Below are 24,155 nucleotides of genomic sequence, written 5' to 3'. Positions count from 1 at the left end.
GCCCTGCGACGGTGTTATCGCACTTTGATTTGATACGAAACATCACAATGACTGCGTCGGCAGAAATGTGCCTCCATATAGGTACTTGCTATTGCAATAAAAGAAGTAGAAAGGAGAAGAAACATTTTCTGTCAGTGCTTTGTCCCAAGGCATTGTCCTCTTTTCGATAAAGTTGCTTTGTTCGTATCACAAGGTTTTGCCGATGAGTGCCTGATCTTGGTGCATAACGAGAAATGAGCACCTCATTTTTCTTATGAGGTGATGGTGGGGTCTATTTTTTCACCAAGCCACCATGCCTTTTATATAGCCTACAACTTTATTATCTGGTGGAGAACAAGAGTGTTAGAGCTCTATATTTTGTAAACTTTTCACATACTCTCCTTTCTTAACAGTTGTAGTGTCATAGCCTATTTTGCTTCTTATTTATTTATTTATTTATTTATTTAAAGATTCCTTACATGCCCCTAGAGGCATTGTGTAAGGGGGGAGAGTACACTCAAAGATTATACAATAATTAGAATACATATATGAATACTGTACATATACAAAAAATACAGTGTAAGAAATGCGCTAACGTAAAGTAGTAATGTGGTGTTAAAATTGTACAGAGGACAAACCGCATGCTGTAGAACGCGAGAGGTCAGTGAACAAGAAACTTTCACCAAGCAAAATATAGTCAGTAGAATTGCAGAACGAGTGGGACATATTTGGCTATAACAAAACAGTATTTAAGGGATAGTAGCACAATAATAACTGGAAACTCAAGAAAAAATAACACGTTAGGCTATGTAGAGTTTGAAAAAGGTGTTATTAGATGATGCCGGCAATTTTCCTGGTAACTCTCATAAGCGATGGCACTAGGAAGATTGTTCCAAAGGCGAATGGCTCTTGGAAGAGCGGAGTAGTTAAATGAATTCCGTAGGTGCGCATGAAATTGAACTGATTGTACAGCCAGTGTGACTTCTAATGAGGAGCTTCAAGAGGCAGAACTGAAGGTGCTTTATTGTGGACATATTTATGAAATAATGATAGCAAGGCTATATCACGACGATCATGCAAGGACTGTAGTGAGAGACCTTGTGTTGAGTGTGTTATCCTTTTGTTATAGTCATAACAATCGGAAATAAAATGCGCAGCCCTATTCTGAATAGATTCGAGTTTTTCCATCAAGTATTTCTGATGGGGAGACCAGACGGATGTGGCGTATTCAAGCTGAGGTCGAACAAATGTTAGATAAGCTAGTTTACGAATGTCTTTAGTAGAATTACGCAGCTTGCATCTTATGTACCCTTATGATCTCGAAGCATTGGTGCATATGTATGCAATGTGCATTGACCACGAAAGAGTTGAAGTTAGGTGAACACCAAGATATTTATATTGAGTGTCATGCAAAATAGTGATATTACTTGTGTGATAAATAAACGTAGATTTAGTATGCTTGTGGCTAAAAGAAATTTTACATTTAGAAATGTTAAGCTTCATTAGCCGAGTGTTACACCAATGAGAAATAAGTTCTAGGTCTTTTTGGTGGATTATATGATCGTCAGCGCATTTGATGGAACGATAAAGAATGCAGTCATCTGCAAAAATGTGCACGTGTGACGAAATGCTGTTGGGTAAGTCATTAATGTATATTAGAAATAGTAATAGCCCAAGAACGCTGCCTTGTGGTACACCTGAAGTAACGTGCGAAAGAGGAGAGGAAATATTAACTGCTGTGAAAAACTGACGATTAGAAAGAAAATTATGAATCCATGTTACTGTAAGAGAATCTAATTTAAGAGCAAATAATTTCAAAATCAAACGGCAATGTGCTATGAGGTCAAACACTTTTGAAAAGCCTAGAAAAAGCACAGTCAGTTTGTAGATCCTCTTCTTTGTTAGTATGCAAATCAGTTGTTAATTCTAATAATTGCGTTTCACAAGAGAAGTTTCTCCGAAAGTGTTCTTGCAGAGTGCCATTACGTATAGCTAGAGATGGTCTCTAAGTCATGTGGTCATTGTTACAAACCATGCCGTCGGCAGGGCCAGAGCGCAAGTCACGCATCCCCGATGAGGAGGCCAACCTAATCACTGCCTACCACGAGGGTGGCCATGCCTTGGTGGCGCACTACTCCAAGGAGGCCCATCCGCTGCACAAGGTCACCATTATCCCCAGGGGCCCCTCGCTGGGACATGTGAGTGCGCGTTCCAGCACACACAATCTTTTTTTAATTTCAGTGAGTTCGATTTCATACGAAAAAGCAAGGTGGAAAAACAACTTTGAATCCTGACAGTAGCACGAACACATATACGTACACCATCATATTGTAGTGATCGCATAGTAATTGGTTGGATTCTGTCAGAACAAGGAAACTGGGTGTTCTGCAGTTTGAGATCTCATTACAGTGAAATCTCATTACTATGAACTCCACATTAACAAACTTTTCAGATTAACGAACTTTTCAGAAATCCCCATCTGACTTCTTATCGATTCCCCATGCAAAAAAAAAATGGCTGTGGCTTAGCTAAGGTTAAGCCCAGGATGCGAAGCATACTAGCCTTTATTTTAGTTGCGGAACCACTGTTTAGCCTGGTGAACTGCTGTTGCTTGGCTATATTTGGTTCGGCTAGACGAAGAAACAACTCATGCGTTACTCTGCTTCGCCTTCAAGAGTGGAACGCGACAGCGTTCCCGTCGACCCGCCAAGGGGTGTAAGACAATGGGCCACGGCGCAGCGACTACATGCCCCGCATTGGAAGCGGTGAGCGTCGAGCAACGCAGTGTTCGGCGCAGCAACGAAATGTGCGCGTGAGCAAGCGACGCACGCCTGAGCCTTAGAAACAGCTCGTTTCTAAGGCAACACCGCATTCACTAGAGGCGCTTTTGTACCGCTTTGAAGCATCGTACTCGTGGCTCAGTGGTAGCGTCTCCGTCTCACACTCCGGATACCCTGGTTCGATTCCCACCCAGCCCATATTGCAAGAGTTGAGCCAAAGCCACCTAGAAACAAGCGCAGCTGCTTAGATACCGCCGTGACGCTGCAAGCGACGGCGCGAGTTGGAGCCCGGTTTCTCCTCTGTCGTGACGTCACGGTGTCACGTGGTATGGCATGGGGTCAAAGGTCATTGAAGGCGACACCGCCGCGCCTGAGGAGCTCGGTTGAGCTCTCGTAATATGCTTCGCATAAAATACTTCAGCACTACTACGAACTGCAGAATACAGAACATTTCAGAATAACGGTTGTTATTCACTTTCTGTGTTATGTTTCTGTGTCAATATTTACTGAACAGTATATGAGATTAAGAAGTTTGCAGGCACGGCATGGCCACAATTAGTACATGACCGGGGTTGTTGAAGAAGTATGGGAGAGGTCTTTGCCCTGCAGTGGGTGTAACCAGGCGGCGGCGGCAGCTGCTGCTTGCTGCTTGCTGCTGCTGCTGCTGCTGCTGCTGCTGCTGCTGCTGCTGCTGCTGCTGCTGCTGCTGCTGCTGCTGCCGCCGCCGCCGCCGCCGCCGCCGCCGCCGCCACCGCCGCCGCCCCCCCCTCCCCCCAATGGAAGATAGCTAAAGTTATCCCGATATTTAAGTCCGGTGATCGGTGTTCTCCTGCCAACTATCGTTCAATTTCACTAACCATTACTGTCTGTAAACTTATAGTACACATTATAAATTCTCAAGTCATTAACTAGTTCGAAGAACATAACTATATATTAAAATACCAGCATTCTTTTTCAAAGAGAATGCCGTATTTACTTGCATAATGAACACACTTTCTTTCCCGGAAAATATGCGCAAAGTTGGGAGGTGCGTTCATTATGCGGGGTAAAATTATGAGCAATTTTTTTTCCATGGCCACCTCTAAAAAAGTCAGTTTCGCCCGAAATGTGCACCATCGATTGCGACATGAAGTAAGGATGGTAGTTTTATTGGCTGTATAAACTTGCAAACATTCATTCAATCCAAACTGAGTGGCAAGAATGCAGCACGCACAAACTTATGAGCTGCCATTGACTCAACCCCTGATGCAGATCGCTTTCAAGATAGGGCACCCCGCGGCAGCGCAGTGCGCAGTTGCTGCCAGAGTAAAACACTGCCCCCTCCCTCCCCCGCTTTCCTCCCTTGTACGCAGGGGATTGCGTCGCGATCCTCAGCGCCCCTCGGACGCGGTTGTGCAATACGCTATTTCTGCCAAAGTAACCCCCCCTCCAGGGTCTATTGCATGACGAAAGACGGCATCGAGATTGATCCGCTATCATGGCTTCCCTCACGTACTTTCACTCATACCTACACCATGTGGCGCGCGGCAACGACGACGATGATGGCAAAAGTGCGCCTGGAGCGTCCATATAATTGCTATTGCAATAAAAGTAGCAGACGCAGTACAATACGGTGTCCGACACTGTGTCGGACACAATCGCGCCAGCCAGACGCCATATAAGATGCCGAATCGTATCCTGTCTCCTACTTCTTGGCAGCAAGTTCAGGGTGCAATCATTATGAGAGAAAAAGAAAAAAAAAACACTTCTCGACTGGAAATGTGGGGGCTGTGTTCATTACGTGAGTAAGTTAATTATGTGCATAAATATGGTATTTTTGTGACACGCAACTTGCCGGCTTCATCCATGATATTCATCCTTCCATAGATGTGGGTTTGCAAGTAGATGCAATTTTTCTAGACTACTCAAAGACTTTTGACCATGTTCCTCACCACCGGCTACTGACCAAATTGGAAAAGCTTAACATTCGCCCTAACATTCTAGCTTAGATGAAAGATTTGTTATAAGCTCACGTGCAATTCACCTCTTCTAATAACACTACTTCTTCTTTCCTATACTATACTTCTTCCTATACTAATCCAGGTACAACCAAATTAGGAAGGCCCACTAAGCTGAACAAAGACACTCCCTCACCAGAACAGGAATTGGCCTCCCTGGTGCAGTATTCAGCCACAACCTCCCTGATGATATCTGCAATTAACCAATGGCCCTCAGTCCCCAGCAGCTGCAGAGCATCTGACCAAGGCGGCATTCAGACCTGTAACGCAGCAGAGGGTGCTAAGAATCTCTGGGTCCGGACAGAGGCCGCCAATGGAAATTGACCCTTGCAATGTTTAACACCCGAAGCCTCTTGAGTGAGGCTAGCTTAGCAGGACTCTTCGAGGAACTATTAGACATTGTTTGGGATATTATTGGCCTGAGTGAGATTAGGAGAACTGGTGAGGCTTACATATTGCTAAATAACGGCCATGTCCTGAGGATGCTATAGAGGTCTCCCTGATAAGCAATACGGGGTAGGATTCCTAATCCGTAAGGACATAGCGGGCAACATTGACGAATTCTACAGCATTAACGAGGGGGTAGCAGTAGTCGTAATCGAATTTAATAAGAGGTATAGATTAAAGGTAGTACATACAAGCCTACATTCCAACATCCAGTCACGACGATGAGGAAGTAGATCAGTTTTATAAAGATGTTGAATTAGCGATGGGAAAAGTGCAAACACGGTATACAGTAGTAACAGGTGCAGAAGTTGGGGAAAAGCAGGCGGGTGAACAGGCACTTGGCAACAACGGTGTCGATTCTAGAAACAGTAGAGAAGAGATGCTGGTATGCTTTAGAACTCGCTGAAAGGAATAAGCTGAGAATAATGAACACATTTTTCAGGACAACAGGAAGTGGACCTGGAAAAGCCCTAATGGTGAAACAATAAACGAAATTGATTTCGTACTTTCTACCGAACCCAGCATAGTGCAGGTTGTAGATGTGATAGGTAGGGTAAAATGCAGGGATCATAGGTTAGTGAGGGCGAGGATTCACCTCAATTTGAACAGAAAAAGAGTAAAATTGGTCAAGAAGAAACAGGTCAACTTAGAGGCAGTGAGCGTAAAAGCAGACAAATTTAGGCTGGTACTTGCAAACCAATATGCAGCCTTAGAACAGAGAGATGATGATTGCATAGAGGTAATGAATGAAACGGTAACGAGGCTGGCTTCAGAGGCAGCAATTGAAGTGGGAGTCAAGGCACCAAGGCAACCAGTAGGCAAGCTCTCCCAAATAACAAAGAACCTAATAAAGAAATGACAAAAAATGAAAGTTTCCAACTCAAAAGAGAAGATAGAATTCGCGGAAGTGTCAAAACTGATCAACAAGGCGAAAATAAGTGATATTCGAAACTATAACATGAGAAAGACTGAAAAGTGAGTGAGTGAAAACTTTATTCTAAATGTCCGGCTATTTGGGTGGGGTGGGGCCATAAGCACCCCAGCCTAGGTGATGGTCTGGAGTCCTTGAAGCCGTAAAAAATGGACACAGCCTGAAATCAGTGAGAAGGAAACTTGGCATAGGACAAACCAAGATGTATGCACTAAAAGATAAGCAGGGTAGTATCATCAGCAATCTCAAAGACATAGTAAATGCAGCGGAAGAATTCTATACTGACCTTTACAGTACCCAGATGACTGAGAAACGCTCTATTCAAAACAATAATGAACAGTATACAGTAACTCCACCTGTAACTAGAGATGAGGTCAGAAGGGTCTTGCAAGGCATGAAACGGGGAAAATCGGCAGGAGAGGATGGAATAACTGTCGATTTAATCAGAGATAGCGGAGACACAATGCTAGGAAAACTGGCGGCTTTCTATATGAAGTGTCTATCGACTGCAAGAATCCCAGAAAACTGGAAGAATGCAAACATTATACTAATCCACAAGAAGGGTGACATTAAAGAACTGAAAAATTATAGGCCCATTAGGTTACTCCCAGTATTATTTAAAATATTTACCAAAATAATCTCCAATAGAATAAGGGCCACTTCAGGCTGGCTTCAGGAAGGGATACTCTACAAAGGATCATATCCATGTCATTAATCACATTATCGAGAAATCCTCAGAGTGCAATAAGCCTCTCTATATTGCTTTCATAGATTACGAAAAAGCATTTGATTTAGTAGATATACCAGCAGTCATAGAGGCATTGCGTAATCAAGGAGTACAGACTGCTTATGTAAATACCCTGGAAAATATCTACGGAGATTCCACAGCCACCTTAGTTCTACACAAGCAAAGTAGGGAGATACCTATAAAGAAAGGGGTCAGACAAGGAGACACAATCTCTCCAATGCTATTTGGAAGAAGTATTCAAGCTATTAAACTGGGAAGGTTTAGGAGTAAAGATCGACGGCGAATACCTCAGCAACCTTCATGACCTCTTCTTTCGGACATGTCACTTTTGATGTCCCCCAGGGCAGTGTGATTTGACCGTTACTATTTTTAATGTATATTAACGATCTTCCATCTTCACTTTCATCTAGAATTAAACTCTTCACCGATGACTGCATCATGCATTGTAATTTTTCCTGCATCGCCAACCAGCTGACATTACAATCCGACCTTAACACGATAGCAGGGAAGAAGTTTGGGCGTGTTGGTGGTATGCATTCAGACTGGGATACATAGCGCAAAAAAAAAAAAAAAAATTACACAGGGACAAGCAGAACACAGGACGAGCGCTAACTCAGCACGGAAAATCTTGCACAACCTTCTGCCATGGTTAAAAGACGGAGGGAACCCCCCAAGCATAGCCAGAATTGCAGGAGGTAAAATCCTGGACCGAACGCAGAACGAGAGGGCACGAGCTTGAACCTCGGCATAGGCCGCACGAGTAACCAAAGAACAAAGATCAGGAGGAACAGCATAGGGCAGCATTTCTAGTACCTTGGGCCTTCCCTATGCTGTTCCTCCTGATCTTTGTTCTTTGGTTACTCGTGCGGCCTATGCCGAGGTTCAAGCTCGTGCCCTCTCGTTCTGCGTTCGGTCCAGGATTTTACCTCCTGCAATTCTGGCTATGCTTGGGGGGTTCCCTCCGTCTTTTAACCATGGCAGAAGGTTGTGCAAGATTTTCCGTGCTGAGTTAGCGCTCGTCCTGTGTTCTGCTTGTCCCTGTGTAATTTTTTTTTTTTTTGCGCTATGTATCCCAGTCTGAATGCTTAACACGATAAGTTCATGGTGCTCATCCTGGCTAATGCCACTTAAGGGGGGACACGGCCTTTGAAAACCGAAATATAGCTAAAAAATATATTTTTGGAAAACCACATTTTCCGGCAGTATGTCTTATAAACTACCATTTCTCTAAATATCAACGTCTAATTCATCTCGAAACTATTTCAAATAAAGTTTATAACGAGCCGCAGCAGCCCTCAAGCAGCGAGCGAGCACTCAAAATACCCCCACTTGGCACTAATGCCATTTCTCCACCGCTCCCCTGAGCGCTGCCATTTTGGTATTGCTTTGTTCATGCATTCTTGTGCTTATTTTCCCCTGCCACCAGCGGTGGCGGCAGCGTGGGAGAGGCGTAAATCACTCATGATTGGAGAGCTCGTGAGAGTTTTCAAGTTTCCTGTAGCTGAGACGCGAAGCTGAAATTAGGTGAGGTGCGCGCTCGTCAAGGACGCGGGGGAGCCGCAACTCCCATTGGCTGCTGCGTGCGATGATGTAGTGATCTCCTGCATAATGCGTCTGACTGTCGTCTGCTTTGGCTCCTCCATTGCCAGCGCCCTTTGTGTGTTCCGCTTGCCATAGTCTATCTTTGCATCTGTTCGCATATTCTCAAAGTTTCTACCCTCTTTACGAGACGATCTTCAACTGTCTTTATGAGACTGTTGCTGCGTTTAGCCTGCGGATTGTTGTGCGGTCAGCCACGATGCACCCAAAGGAACTCAAGATGCGAAACGCGTTCAGTGCAAGGAAGCGTCTTATGAAGTTCGCCCGCATGGCGAAGCTCGCCGCTCGCCCGCGCGCTCACAATGATTGCATGGATGGTTCCTATGGGGCAGCTTCTGCTTCATCTATGCAAGAGTATGGTTGCATCGATGCTTCCAGCAACGTGACTCCTGCTCCACCGGCGCAAGAATTTGACGTGACGAGTGCGCCTGGTGTCTCATGCTCATCCCCTCTTTCATCTGCCTCAGACAGCGCGATCGCTTCGTCCACTGTGTACTTGAAAACACGTTTCCTGACGTGTGAAGAGAGAGGCGGCAGATAAACAATGCGCTGATGGCAACGAGGACTTGGCGCTATGTCAGTGACGGAGCGAAAATTTCACGCAATGGAGCGCGATTCTGAAGCTGCCATCGCTACAAGTGAAGGTGAAAAATTTCTCCTTGTGTAAATGGATGCCCTAGGCGGCCTGCTATCCGGGACCCTGTGCCAGTGGTGCTTCGCGACTGGGATGAAGGTTCAAGGAGGCGCCCAACTTGGACTTGCAACAAAGCTTGAGCTGCTATGTTTACATTGTGGAGTAGTTGCAAGCTCGTAGAGTTCTGCTCATCAGAATGACTCAATGGCCTTTGACGTGAATATAAAAGCCATTGTGGCTACAAAACAGATAGGGAAGGGACAAACAGCCCTCAATGACTTTTGGGCCGCGATGAATGTGACCCATCGTGGCTGGCATCATAAGACTTTTCAGAAGCACTAACCACGTTCAGAGACCTCACCCAACACTACAGACTCAAAAGACGCACATTCCCGCCACCGCACGACAAATTGAACAGGAACGAGGCCGTAACGTTACGCTTGCTCCAAACACACACATACCCTAGCCCCGCTATCTTACACCACTGCTATCCGTGTTTATATTTAACAGACGCGTGTAAAACATGCGGACAGAGAGCAACGCTGCGACACATGCTCTGGGAGTGTGCCGGCAACAACGGTAATCAGACCAGCTCCGTTGGTGACGCGTCCATAATCGCGGCCGTTGCCAGGGTGGGAGAAGGCTCGAGCTCGCTTCTTCCCGACGCCGCCCCGGATGCGGGAGCCGCCGGGGACCTTCTCCGTAGGCGTCGCCGCCACTGGGAGGCGGCTATCAGAAGTTCAGAGCTGGCAGACCAGCTCTGGGCCGTCCGGTAAGCCGAAGATGCCGCTCGAGTCCAAGGACTTCGAGCCGTCACCTGAGGCCACCACAGCAAGCACTGCCGGACTATTCTTTATTAAAGTTTCTTCTTCTTCTTCAGAAGCACTTGAAGAAATTCAGGGAACCGCAGACACAGTGCATAGACAAGTTCTATGCAGAATCTGCTTCTGCTGTAAAAACCACAAACAAGAAAATGGATCCATATTTCAGCAGTGATATCACAGTAAACTTTGATGGAACATGGCACAAGTGCGGCCACACATCCCATATTGGAGTTGGTGCAATAATTGAATATCATACTGTCCTCATCTTGGATGCCATTGTTCTATTGAACCAGTGCCTTGGTTGCCACGTTGGACCAAAGCCTGGAGATCCAGGCTACGCAAGCTGGCAGGAGGAGGGCAGCTGTCATCCTTTTCTCTCGTTCGGTGCCAAAGCACCACCTTTGTTGCACAAAGGGGAACACGAGACAGCACGTAGGCGCGTTAGTGTCTGACAGAGATAGTGCCACCTTCACTGCCCTTGTGCAAGAAAATGTTTATGGACTGGTCCACATTTTGAAATAGGAATGCCTTAACCACGTCCACAAGAGGATGGGAACAGCACTGCACAACCTTGTGCAGAAAAGTAACAAGGCTTTAGTAGGGAAGGGCAGGCTGACAAAGGCCCTCATCGACAAGTTGGCCGGCTATTACGGCTGGGCCCTAAGGAACAATTCCAACGATGCGGCTGCAATGCAGCGTGCAGTGATGGCATCGCACCACCACATGACATCGATGGACGAAGATCCTCACCACGACTTGTGCCCTGAGGGTGCAGACTCGTAGTGTCATAACGCCAGCAAGAGTGATGGTGTGCCACCTCCGAAGCATCGGTACAGTCTTCCAGGCTATGTTGCAGAAGCACAGCTACCTGTTTATGAGTGCCTCTCACAGGCTTCTCTTCTGCAATGCTGCCTGGGAGCAAAGACGCAGAATGCATCAGAATCATTTCACTCCATTGTGGGGTCCCTGATGCCCAAAGAGCAGCATGCTTCGCAGATTGCTGTAGAGACAGCACTGCATGAGGCAGTCTTAAGATATAATGCTGGCTGCCACAGGGCCACCCAAGAGCTACGTTCATCAGTGGGGCTAACACCTGGCCATTCAACGGGCAGCCAAGAAAGATTCTCTGTGCTTGAATAAGGCCAAGAAGCGATCGCAAGAGAAAGTGGAAAGGCGGCAAAAGAATAGCGTGCCTAAGGACATCTTTAGTAACGCTGCAGTCTCATTTTAGACCAATATATGTGCTCAAAACTTTCAAAGCTCATTTTCTCAACATTAGTTTTTTGGCTGGTGAGGCTGCTTGTTCCAGCCATATCTCTGTAACCGCTCATCAGATTTCCAGAAGTCTTCTTTTTAATTGTGTATCTGAATAAATTTCTTAGGGCAAGACAAGCCCATATTTTTATATATTGTGTCTGTGATTTGTGATATTTAATCAAAATTTGATTCATAAAATCCTAATCACCGACACTAAATTCGGTGGTCTGCTAAAATTTTTCAGCAAGAAAATTTTTAAAAAGCGCTCTGTCTTGCCCTGAGGTAACCATCTGGAAATTATCATAGTGAATTTTTCAGCCGCAGCACCTTTTGAAAGTTCTCCAGGCCTGGAATGAGAAAAACCATGTGCACCATTCTGACATACTGCTGTAACTTGAGAACCAGTGAACATAACTGCATGAAGATTTGTAATTCTACTAATGCCTTTGCTATCAGTTCATCCTGAAAATTTCATTAAGATATCTCAATAAACCAAAAAAAGTTGGTATCCGAGGGTAGCCTTGTTAAAGGGACACTAAAGGTTACGAGAAAGTAAAGTTAAAGTGGTAGAGCAATGTTCTAGAACGTCTAAGGCGTCAATATAATCGCGAACAGAGCTTTAGTAACCGAGAAATTGAGGTAAATGCATGACACGATTTGAGACCCCCCTGCGACATTCCGGTACTAAACCGATGACGAAAGGTCTCCCCGTAATTTATGTTACTAATACTCAACTACTCGTAATAAAAATATCATTTCATTCGATTATAAGACGGAAGAAAATGCTACTTGTCTACGTCTACTCGAGTCTAACAAAAAATAAGATTTTGACGTTACCCTTCAGTAGTATGGGTGGTCGAAAGGTTTCGTTTTCGCTCGACTCTGCGCGCACGACTCTGCGCCGCGCACGCTTTGGAGTTTCAGTACTTTCGTTATAGCGTCGAGCTGTGAGGGTTCTGCTGGCTCGCGAAACTTTCATTTGGAACAAGCAGCGAGAATGCCACGTCCATGTGATGTCGTGGGAAGCCCTCGTTGCTTTCCCGCTCCGGAGAGCCGCCGTCGAGGCCGCCGTCGTAGTACGCAACGACGCCGGCAGTGCGAGCCCTCAGCAGCAGGTCGCGCTCGTCGGTGCTCGAATCGCTGAAGTTGAGCCCACCATCGCGAGCCAATCTGTCGGTGTCAGGGTCCATTGCGACGAGCGTCGAAGTTTGCGTCATAGAATGAAGTACCAGCTTATGGGCGTCTTGCGCTGGAGCTTGAGGTATAGTAGCGGCGCCTGGTGGCGGTGCGGGAAACGACATCTGGGTCGGCTGTGGCGAAGCACGTTTCTAGGCCGAGTTTTGCGTCGATTCGCACTTTTTTATGCCCTGTTGCGAGTGCGGAAAGGCTCGTCACTTCTCACAGACCACGCCGACCACGCTGCGAGCTCGCCGCAGCCTATAGTTTAACGAAAACGGACTTTCCGCGTGCCGTGGGACGTAATGTGGGACGTAATTAGTTTCTCCTTCCGCTAGCCACCATACTACCGCTTTCGCTCTGCTGTCGGCTCTGTCTTGGCTCTGTTTCTGGCCGCGCGTTTGCGTTTTGCGCAGAAAAGCCGTAGCGCCGTCTGCGGACGCCGTTCTACTCACCGATGGCGCAACGTCACTATGAGACCATGATGTCAGTTCTCCTCGATCGGAGGGCGGGCGATTTGAACTGCGCTAGAGGTACGCGGACGCTTCAGAACGCATTTTCTCTTAAAATAAGTCTCTCCTTGCCACGAAACAAGCGTTTCGAGGTTTCTGTGATGGTATTTCAACAGTCCACGTTGACTTAATAGTAACCTTTAGTGTCCCTTTAAGAATGGCGGGCTGCAAAACAAGATTGCCACACAGTTACGACAGGGCGACATGACGCGCATCTCCCCCTCACCGTCACTGCAGCTAGGAGGCGTTCGAAGAAGTGGCCTTTGTGCTGAAAACTGCCTCCTTCCTCCAGCCCCATCGACATTGTGACGGAACTAGTTCGGTGTGTGAACAATGATTCCGGAGTTCCCCAACGCGGAGCTGATTTGACACGCATGGACAAGCTGCCGCGGGAACGACGTATTTTTGTGCTTCTCACGCTTCGGCGTGGCGCAAAACGAGCGACCCTCGATCGGCACCGATAATTCCCGGAACGGCACCCCTCCAACACCGTCGTTTGGGCATCGGAATGTGTGTGCCTTTGTGTCTGTAAACTGATCTGCAGAGCAGCGGCGAGTTGGTGATGAGTAAACGAACAGTCGCCGCGTCGTATGGCCGGCGGACCGAGTGTATAAAAACTGTGGTTGTGCGCATGCTGGACACACTTCTCTTGAGCAGTCATGTTAGACTGAGTCACTTCTCTCATGCAGTCATGTTGGACTGTTACTCTTTTTCTCAAGCAGTCATGTTAGACTGATTTAATTTCTGTAAATAAACCCTTTTTCCTCCTTCTCGATGAGAAGCAGTTCTTCACTTCATCAACGATCTCAGCGTAAATAAGTTGGACGACGGCATGGGCCAGCTACCTTCGAATTCATGCCGTACTCCAATCTTGGCAAAGGACCACGGACGATGGGATTGAGCCCCCAATCCTGACAGCCTCCCCACTTAACACGGTAAAACAAAGGCTGTGTCATTTACAATCCGTGTGTGCCGTGTACCTTTGTCTTACAAATTAAACAATAGCCCTATTGAACTGACGTTAACGCGCAAGTACCTTGGCCTCCACTTACAATCTGACTTAACATGGGATTATTATATTAACACAGTCCTTGCTTCTGCTAATTGTTCTCTCAGCCATCTTAAATGTAACATTAGACAAGCGCCTATAAACCTTCGTAAACTTGCTTACACCACGTTAATCCGACCTAAAATTGAATGTGTGTCTCATTTGGGAGCTTTATAAACACTGCATTGTTAACGACATGGAAACCCTTTAAAACCGTGCTGTTCGCTTCATCTACTCGGAAAACTCACCTTTCACTAGTGACACTGCTTTAAAAAAACATGCTCAGTTGCAAGAGCTTTCACATCGGCATTAACGTGCTAGCTTATCACCTTTCCATAAACTTTATTATCACACATCCCTCTACAACAACTTTTTCCAGCAACCAGCAGCCATCTTTCCTCACCGGGACCATCCTAACAAAGTAAAACAGATAATGTTCCGCTTAAAACACTACGCTGCATCTTTCATACCACTCACATCAAGGGATTGGAACCAGTTGCCATCACACACTGCTACAGAAACTAACATCAGCAAATTTCAATACATCGTTCGTGATAACGTACATGCAACTATCCCTGATTAACATTCCACTGGTTTGTTCTTCACACAGTGTGTTTATTAATTCCCTAGTTTGTTTTTCTATGTTTATTTGTATTCTGCACTTTTATTCAATTTACTTCACTTTATACTTTTTCTCTGTACATTTATCACTGCTGAACTTTGTACCTATGTTTGAGTATGTTCTTGATTCATTCTACTTTAACAACCAACAACTCAAGTTATTATGCTTATGTGTTGTTCATGTAACATGTATATATATATATATATATATGCAATATTTATACCTTTTTTTTTCAACTATTTGGTACTATTTTTATTGCAGCTTTTAAGTATTTCTTTACCGTATTATATTTTATTGTATTGCTTTTTTTTTATAAATTTTGCATACGCCTACACTTATTTGTACCAGACCCCCTATGTAATACCCTGAAGCAGAGGGCCATTAGGGGAAACTTAAATAAATAAATAAATAAATAAATAAATGTTAACTATGCCTCAGTACTACGAACTGATATTGCGAAATCTGGGGATTCTTAGATTTCTGTGTATCTTTCACGGCAGCTGAAACAGTAGGCTAGCAAACAGACAACAAGGCACAGAAAGTGGACACCGCGGGGCACAGGTTTGGAAAACCTGAGACAGCGCTCAATAATAATAACTTTAAAAAAAAATGGGGGAGATAATTTTCTTTTTTTTTAATTTATTCCGGCGCCGATGACGCATCAGGTTTTGCAAGCACAAGCTTTGCCCAAGCAAGTGTCACCTTGTTCCTTCTTTAACCCTTCTCTCTGCGCATGCCCCTGTCTTTCGTGCTTCTTTCGTGCTGCAGTTTTAGCTATGCATGCGGGGAAACGTAACCTCTGTATTTGTGGAGATGCCACGAGGTCGCACATTGCCCTTTCCATACAGTGTTGTTTGCTTGCGCTTTACATACTTCAGGTGTCCGCCTCGAGTGAGACAATTGCAGTGAAATGTCAAAACAAACAAACATTGCACTTTGGAAGCGTCATGTAGCTTCCTTTTTGCTGGCTGTTTTCTTAACATCAGCGTCTGCTTTGTGCGCTTCACTCGCGGTGCTTCGGTGGTGCGTAGCGGGCGGTGCGTAGCGGCAGAATCTATGGAAAATAGCAACAGCACAAGCTGAGAGCCAACAGCGACGTTTTTGTGCATAGCTCAAATGGTGACAACTTATGAACTGGTGGGTTGATGGGCAGAATGGTTAATTTTGCTCTAACGACCTTTCAGAATAACGAACAATTTTTGGCGGCCCCATGTGATTAGTTATGTAGGGATTTGACTATTGCAATGTACAGTATCCAACTAGTCCGTCTGGCTTTCCTTCTGCAGAAAGAGAAAGTACCCACAACAGTGAAGCAGTGCAAGGCATGCAGACGTAGTCAGTGTGGTGCCGCTGGAGGTGCTCTCTCGTTTGCTATGCAATCACGGCTGTTAAATGCATCGTTCAAAAGACATGATTGCAGTCGAACCCACTATAATGATCTATCAGTTATTCAATATATATTCGTTAATTTAATGCCAGGTAATACACTTTTTTTTTGTTAATTCAATCGCTTCCAAAGGTCCTGGACATCATTCATGCATTTCTATGGGCCAAAACTTTTGTTATTTTTGTCCTAACATTGGCATTTACCAGATAATTAAAACTCGACCATTCAGAATGCATGTACTGACCCCTATGGTGACCCCGATAGCAACGCCTTTAGGGGATAATGACCCATTTAAGAGCTTTCCCAGACAATGCAGACATCCTAAGGATGTTTGACAGATGTCCCTGTAAGGGTGTTGAGGATTTCAGGGATGTTCCTAAAGTGTCCTACGCTAATCCAGAGAACCTCCCATGTGATACACCAAAAGCTGCCCCACGGAGATCCTGGTTGGGTCTTTTTCGCATGTAAATGAGTGGAGCAATAAAACTTGCACAACTTGTCATCAGGCTGCTTAAGTGCATGAATTTTGCGAACAGTCATCAGGCCTCAAAAAAAATTGGAGGACGCTTAAGCTTCGCCTTAAGAGTGCAACGCGGTAGCGTTCTCGTCGACCCGCCAAGGAGTGTAAGACAATGCGCTACGGCGCAGCGATCACTTACGAGGCGCCCCCATCGGACTTTGCACCCACCAATCGCGTGGTGAGCGCCGAGCAACGGAGCGTTTGACGCGGCAACGAAACGTGTGCCTGAGCAAGCGGAATGAACCGAAGAACTCGGTGTCTCGGAGGGAGAAACAATCTACGCCAGCCAAACGTCGTGATCGGCCCGGACAGCCAGGCCGCGATGCGCCACGAAGGCCGACGCGATCATGGGGCTGACGCCTCGATGGGATCGTCCTCTATCTCGCTTGGGAGTACCACGCAGACGCATGACTCCTTGGAAGCAGCTCAGCACACATCGCAGAGGACGCTTTCCCACCAGATGCGCTACGGCGCAGCGATCACGTTAGAGGCGTCTCGCATCGGACGCTGCACCTAGGAATCGCGCTGTGAGCGGAAAGAGGAGCCGTGTCGCCTAAACACGAGAGTTCGAGTGACGCACACTGGAAGTTTGAATGGGAGAGAGTGAGAAAACTTATTAAACGCAAGGGTAGTGGGGCATCCTCGCACCGGTCCCCGCACGGCCCGAAGTGGAGAAGCGGTAAAGCCCCTTAAACTTCGTAAAGTAGTGCCACTCTCCTCCTCCACCTTCACTGCTCCTCGATTCTCCTCGTTTTCACGCTCCCTCCTCGACCGTGGCGCCGCCTATGATGCTCGAGCGCAGCAGACGATCTTTCGCAGAGTGAATGCACGCATAGCAAGGCAGTGCTCTTTAGGCGTTCACGTTGGCTTTCCAGCTCCGTGTAACTTCGTGTACAGCATAGAATTCCTAGTCGGAGGGTTATACAAATTCAGTAACGGCAGCTTTTGTTTCATTTTTTGATTACTATTTCTTTAAAAAAGTATCTGAAGGAGTGTTAACGCTGTGCGTTGACGACTGCGAATGTATCGCGTGCCCTACAATTGGGTGCGCAACATTTGTCAAGGGCGTGTAAGTTACTTCTGTAACTTACAGACTTATAATTACCGATATTCACCGCAGTATAACTTTCTACGGCACGTTTCTAAGGCAACACCGCATTCACTAGAGGCGCTTTTGTACCGCCTTGAAGCAGCGAATTCGTGGCCGAGTGGTAGTGTCACCGTCTAACACTCCGAAGACCCTGGTTCGATTCCCACCCAACCCATCTTGCAAGTTGTTTTTTATTTAAAAGTGCCTCCCGGGATTTATCGCTCACGGCCAACGCCGACGACACCGGCTTTTCTGTGACACGAGCTCCTTAACGCTGTCGCGTTAATAAAATATAAACATATCACGATCACACAACCACTGGCAGTGCTAGCAGGGCGAGAAAGGGTAAATAATCAGCACAATCCATCGAAATTTGCATGTTACATTACTGACAGGGAAGAAATGCGATATTTATAATTTGTGCAGGAGTAATCGGCCCTCAAGGTGTGCATAAACTTCATATGTAACCAATATATGGCCCATCAGCATTTTTGGATTAGTAGCAAAAATAAAAACAAGGAAGCGCACAGCGTATTGGGCCATTTTGTGTGCATTCAAATGTGCTGCTGGCCAACTCTGCCAACAGATCCTGACAATGTGTGCAATAGCTCATTGTTGGGACTTTGCCGAATCCTACGTCCCATGTATGCCTGCAAAATATCTTTTATGGGACGTGGGATGGCGTTTTCTTTTTTTTTATGTCCGTGGGATGTTGTGTGTTGTCTGGGTAGGGGACAGAGTATGCATCAAGCACACGTAATTTTTCATCAAAAACACCTATTTTCGGCCTGCCCTAGGAAGATTTTCAAGCAATAAACATAGCTCGATTTACCCGATTATAATGCAAGCCTTTTCTTTAACAATGAAAATTGGTCCATAAATTGTCTGTGCGAAACTAGTTCTTGCACAGTTCTCCTTGCGGCAGGCACCACATGCACTACACCTGTTTGTACAATTTGGACCAAGCTTTGCTGTCATTGCTGTTGATATTAGTTTTCCCTGATTCAGTGTAAATGTGGCACGGTGCATAGCTGCCAAGCGTAGCTGGAAAAGGTCAGCGGTTATTATGCGGGTATTGACAGATCATGGTTTGGCAGCAGTCTACGTCACTGCTTGTTGGGGTTTGCAATGGCATTCTAACCCATCTTTCAGGCTTAAGTAACATAGAAAATGTAACTTTACAGATCTTGGCACACTCAGCCTTGTGGCTGATGTGTAGGGGTGGGGGGTATCCTTTGAGGGTGGGGGAGGAGCGTCATCAAAGCATACCAGGAAGGGTGTGGATTGCTGCACACTCATTACTATCAGTATTTAATTGCTGGTGCGTGTCTCAGCAGAAGACCTTTGTTGTGGTGGGTCACTTGTGCTTTGCAGATTGGTCTCTTCTGACATGATTGCCTTTCTTTTGAGTGCGGATGCCTCACTCTTTTCCTTTGCAGACTGCATACATTCCCGAGAAGGAGCACTATCACGTCACCAAGGCCCAGATGATGGCCACTATGGACACACTCATGGGAGGCAGGGCAGCCGAGGAACTTGTGTTTGGCTCCGAGAAAATCACTTCAGGTAACACTGGTTGCATTGCCAGTCATTTTTTAGCACTTGCCACAGACATGTACATCGTATAAGAGAAAATATGTGCACTCACTTTACGCCACCGGCAAGGACAAGAATCTGTCTCGTGGCACATTGCTGATTTCAGTGTAAGCCCAGAACTACCAGCCCATAACTATGCTTCGTGTTGTAAGCTCTCACTGTTGTAATTTTCCACAAAAGGCTCAGTTTTTGTGCATATAAACTACAGTAGAACCTATTTATAAAGAACTTGATAGTTCTGAAGCTGGCGGCAGCAGTTACAATTTGGCACACTTGGGTCTGAAAGCCAAATTTTCAGTGTCATTTTTGTTCCCTGTGCATTCCCTCACCTAGCTGCAAACTTGCGTTCGAAACATCTAAAGAATGAAATGTGTCGTACATGTAGAAACTGCGTAGCCATCATGTTTATTTGAGTCTGTGATATATTTTACTACCAGCACGACATGACTATTGTGCACAAGAGAGTGAAGCAATTGAATTGTCTGGAAGTGTAAACTTTGAGAACTACTGCAGCATGCCGGCATTCTGCGAAGGTCTTGGACATCATTGTCTTGGCATTACGACTAAGCGTCAAACACACAAGAGGCGTAAAATTATGTTATCTGTGTCGCTTCGGGCAAAAGAACATGCGATGTTCGAAAGTTCAATGTCACCGCAAACCGTGGTCATCTGCAAACGAAGTGCCACCGAACTGTGATCTCCTGATAACAGCGAAGTAACTGCTGAGCCTTTTCAACATTGCATGGCGATTGCGTGCAGTGCAGTGTTCTCACCGACTTGGGCTGCGTCAAGAGGAACCCTTGAGCTGCCGTTGTTCCCATGACGGAATGACAGAGATGGTCATTTCAAGTCATTGAAACAGGTGTAATGCATGTGGTGCCGCACAGACCATTGTGCAAAAATGAGAGTGATGCATCTGATGCCACAGTGGTGCTGCTCATGCTGTGCGCCTCCGTCCTGGAGGCATGCCGTGGCAGTGTGTGACCTTATTCGCTGTTTCCGAAATCTGCGTGTAGCGGTCACTTGTTCATCTCGAAGACTGCATTATCGTCGCGGTTGGACTGGAGCGGAGCACACGCTGTCATGCACCCAGTTTGGTCACCATTTTGTGCTTTGGTACCTTGCGTGCATCTTGTGTGCCTTGCGTGCCTGGGTTTGAAGCGTTCATTGTAACAATACGGCGATTTAAGAAACAGTCTATCTGGAAGCAGTTTCAATAGGCAGGGTTGGAACATTGTAAATGCACTGAAATGTGGTTGTTATAACCAATAGATCATTATATCTAGGATCATTGTAAGTCGGTTTGACCGTTAAATATTACAAAAAATTACACCAGTGTGCTGGTCATATGACGACTGCACTCTGCAACTCATAATTTCGGGCTAGAGCAGATGTCTTGTGGGAATTGAGATTTTTCCTCAGATTCCTCAGGCAATAAAAATTTGATGCCATTTGTTTGTAGCCAATGAAAACCCTCAGAAGTCATTCTCAAAATTTTGTGAGGATTCTGATGCAGGGGCAGAGTCCCTGCATCATCGTTTATGTACTTGGACTTTCCAAATGTTAGGGCTGACCGTGATAGTTTCAGTTCCAGGTTATATCAGTGAACATGTTTCATCCTGACATACCAGTGCAAAACTAATGCAAGAACACATAATACAGTGAAATCCCAATAATTCGAAATCTTATTTTATATACAGATAATTAGTTGACACCATTCAACTGCTCTGTTGGCCCTGGCAAAGTATTTGAATAGAGAAACACTTCCACCAATTTGAACTCCAAAAACTGTAGAACAGTTAGTATATTGAATATTCATCAGTTCCACAAACCACTTCTTGCACAAACCCACATCAGAGGCTAAGGCTTGACGTGTTGCTAGCTACCGTATTGTTGCGTGCCACGAAAATGACGAGGGGAGATGCAAGGGAAGCAGAGCGGCGCGTGCCCTTCGTTCCTGTCTTCTTGAAGAGAATGAGCAATGGTGCTGGACACGACTGTAGCGGACGAATCGCTTTAGTCTGTCTCAAGTCGCATCCCCTGGTCCTGTGCTGTTGCTCGTTTTCTTCAGATATGTTCCGACCAGCCCAAGTTAGCACATTACCGCGTGCTTGCCTGGGCCCCCCTTCTAGTATGCGCTTGATTTGGTTACTGCACGCGCTCTCCTGTTGTCGTCTTTATTGCCACAGTGTTAACTTGTGAAAGGAATAAACTGTCACCCATCTAGAGTAGCATGAAACTCCGAAGGAAGACCTTGCGGGTTCCTCAGAAAGAAAAATTTTGAGTTGAACAAAAATTCATCCCAGTTTGGTGATCCAAACCGGGAATAGCGCCTCTTTGAGGCGTTTAGTAGCAACACTAATTTTGTGCTACTGTCAAGTGGATGACAATTTTAGAGCCGAGCTCTTAATCGTCCGTTCTTGCGTTGAGCAGTGGCATTATACCTCATAACCAAGTGAACAGGCACAGGCGAAAGATGAAAGCAAACACGGAGCACAGCGGTAGATAGAAGAAGATCATGTGAGGAGGAAAGTGGGGTAGGAGTGGAGGGGAAACGGCCTGTGCATGCACTCAGTTGCCGGTGGCTACGGCATCCGCCACCGCGTGGGCAATCTCATCTGCGCTCCCGAAGGGGGGACAGGGTGGCGTGAGGTGGGGAGGGCAGCGCTCATCCGCAGTGTCAACTGCAGAGATCACATCGCGGTACCAGCATGTGTGACGTGTATCGATGCTCCTTGCAAGGGGCGACGGCAAACTGCTATGACTAAGGGTGAGTGTGACGATCCCTTGGGTGTTGTCGCCGGTGACACTGGTGGCACGATCTTCCCGCGACGAAAGGCCCCTCTCGTCGATGGTGGAATGAAAGTGCCAGAAGAAAAGCGTAGTGCCGGTGCTGTCCTGGAGGCCCATCTTGTTTTTATGCAGTTCTCCATGCGGCATTGCCTGTGCTACACCTATTAGGACGATTTGGACCACAATTTGGAACAACGGCCTCTCAAGCCTTGCTGTATTATGCTTGCTGTTGATATTCACATGGCCCGTTGGCATAAATGCGGCATGATGTGCTGCTGCCATGTGAAGTTGGAAAGAGTTGGTAGTTACTATGCTGTTATTAGGCGATCACGGTTCGTTGTCGTTTTGTTTGTCGTTGCTGATAACGGTTCAAGATGGGGTTTCGGCTTTTGAACTTCATACCTTCTCTGCCGAAGTGACCTAGAAAATGCAACTGCATGGCTCTTAGTGTGAGTGTGGTTGATGCTGTAGCTGTAATGGCATGACCTTTGCAGATTGCTGGCATCCTGGAATAGTTTCAGTTTGCAGCCAACGAGAATGCTTCACTGTCATATGCAGAATCTACATGTGTGCTACCGATAGTAAAATGTATCAAGCACTCGAAGAAAAAATTGTGACTGCTGCACTTGTTTTGGAATGGCAGGTGATCGGAACTGGCTGGGAAATGTGGGAAGATGTGGGATGGTGCCGGAAAAAAGAATGAAGATACTCAGAATCCGATTTTTGTACCAAAGTGATGTTGAAATGTAACTGCCAACGCCAGCCTCAGCGTCGCTAAATTTTTGTGCACTTTGCAGGATGACTTCACAACAACAAACTACTGATACGACTGCTTATCGCAGAGTTCGTTTTAAATGGGTTCGCCTGTACCATCATCAAACGTGAAAGCCACCACTGGTGGGTTTATTGACCAGTAGAGGAAGTTACAATATGAATCAAACTTAGAGGGAGTGCATAGTTAATGTATACGAATAGGACTTTCTTTGGTAAGTGACTAGTTGACTCAAATACTGCTCACGTTTTGTCCAGTAAAACAGGCAGATGGTGGAATCCTCTGAAACATTGATTCGGTGTTTACAAGCCTGTACATTTAAATATAAACCCCATACAAGCGATTTCTTGCAAGACAGCGACAAGCGACGCGATGTAGGTGGCTGTCGCGTTCGCTCGTCGCCCGGAAGTCAAACTCCAAGCGAGTGACCGCTTCGCGTGACAGCTCTCCAGTGTTGCCAGTATTAGGGGATCGAGTTAGCGCCAAACCTGGCATGGCACTTGCTATAATTATTTAAGTTGATTTGTTTGGCTGTACAAAGCAACAAAGTATTTCTGAAGGGCTTGCAATAGGTTTATTTTGTTTACATATCAAAATTTGGTAGTTTGCTCGTTCCGTTTGTATACTGAGAAGCGCGCACGTGCACAAACTGGTAGTACGTCACTAATGTACATCCCATTCCAGCTGCTTAGGATTGGCTAGTCGCTCATCGGGCAACGAATTCTGTATTTGCACAACTGAGCGATCTGTTCAAGTGACGGCCTGAGCCGTTGTGCGAAGCCCGTCACGCTCATGGTTTGGGCTTTATTGGCCGAGATGAAGCTTGATCACTGGCCGAGTATTGTGAGTGTTGCATGTACTGCACCAGTCTGAAAGTGCATGTTTGCAGTGATGAGGGAAAGATTTATTGAGCTGGTGAGAGGTGTTAGTGAGAAGTCTTTCATAGCAAGGCACCGTAACATGGTGCATGTAAACATTTGCTTTGCATATTTATGCCAGGTGCTTCAAGTGACCTGAAGCAGGCAACTGCACTTGCCACCAACATGGTCAAGGAGTGGGGCATGTCTGAAAAGGTATGCTGCCTCACAGATTTGTGCGACTAAGTTGATGAAATTAATGGTATTGGTGCATAATTGGAGGGTATGCATGTGTGATTTATTACAGTCAACTTCAGTTAATTCGACTTTGATGTTGCCGATGGAGCTGATGTAAATATCTGGCAGGTTGAATTAATAGAAGAGGCAGAAAGAAAATACTTCAGGCACAGCGCTGCTTTATTTCACAGTATTGACCTGAATCTGGCACGCTCACGGATCAAATCTGCACCTGGCTTTTACAGGTTCAAAGTAGAAAGCACTGTGCACTGAAATCTAACATTCACTCCTTTCTTTAATAATAAAGTGCCTCCGATTCTGGCAATCAGAAAAAGATAAAACCTGTGGA

General features: G+C 45.9%; 1 protein-coding gene across 5 annotated transcripts in view; it reads left to right on the top strand.

Moving 5' to 3' along the window:
• YME1L (ATP-dependent zinc metalloprotease YME1L) overlaps window positions 1-24,155 on the top strand; it is a 185,911-nt gene that overhangs the window by 121,630 nt on the left and 40,126 nt on the right. For all 5 annotated transcript variants that reach the window (XM_065440431.2, XM_065440432.1, XM_065440433.1 and 2 more), the window contains exons 14-16: window positions 2,026-2,177; window positions 18,991-19,117; window positions 23,712-23,785. In XM_065440431.2, the coding sequence (XP_065296503.1) occupies window positions 2,026-2,177; window positions 18,991-19,117; window positions 23,712-23,785 (353 nt within the window). The remainder of the gene's footprint in view (window positions 1-2,025; window positions 2,178-18,990; window positions 19,118-23,711; window positions 23,786-24,155) is intronic.

This window comes from Dermacentor albipictus, chromosome 4 (genome assembly GCF_038994185.2).
Source record: "Dermacentor albipictus isolate Rhodes 1998 colony chromosome 4, USDA_Dalb.pri_finalv2, whole genome shotgun sequence".
Classification (NCBI taxonomy): Eukaryota; Metazoa; Arthropoda; class Arachnida; order Ixodida; family Ixodidae; genus Dermacentor; species Dermacentor albipictus.
This window is presented reverse-complemented; position numbering and strand designations above follow the sequence as displayed.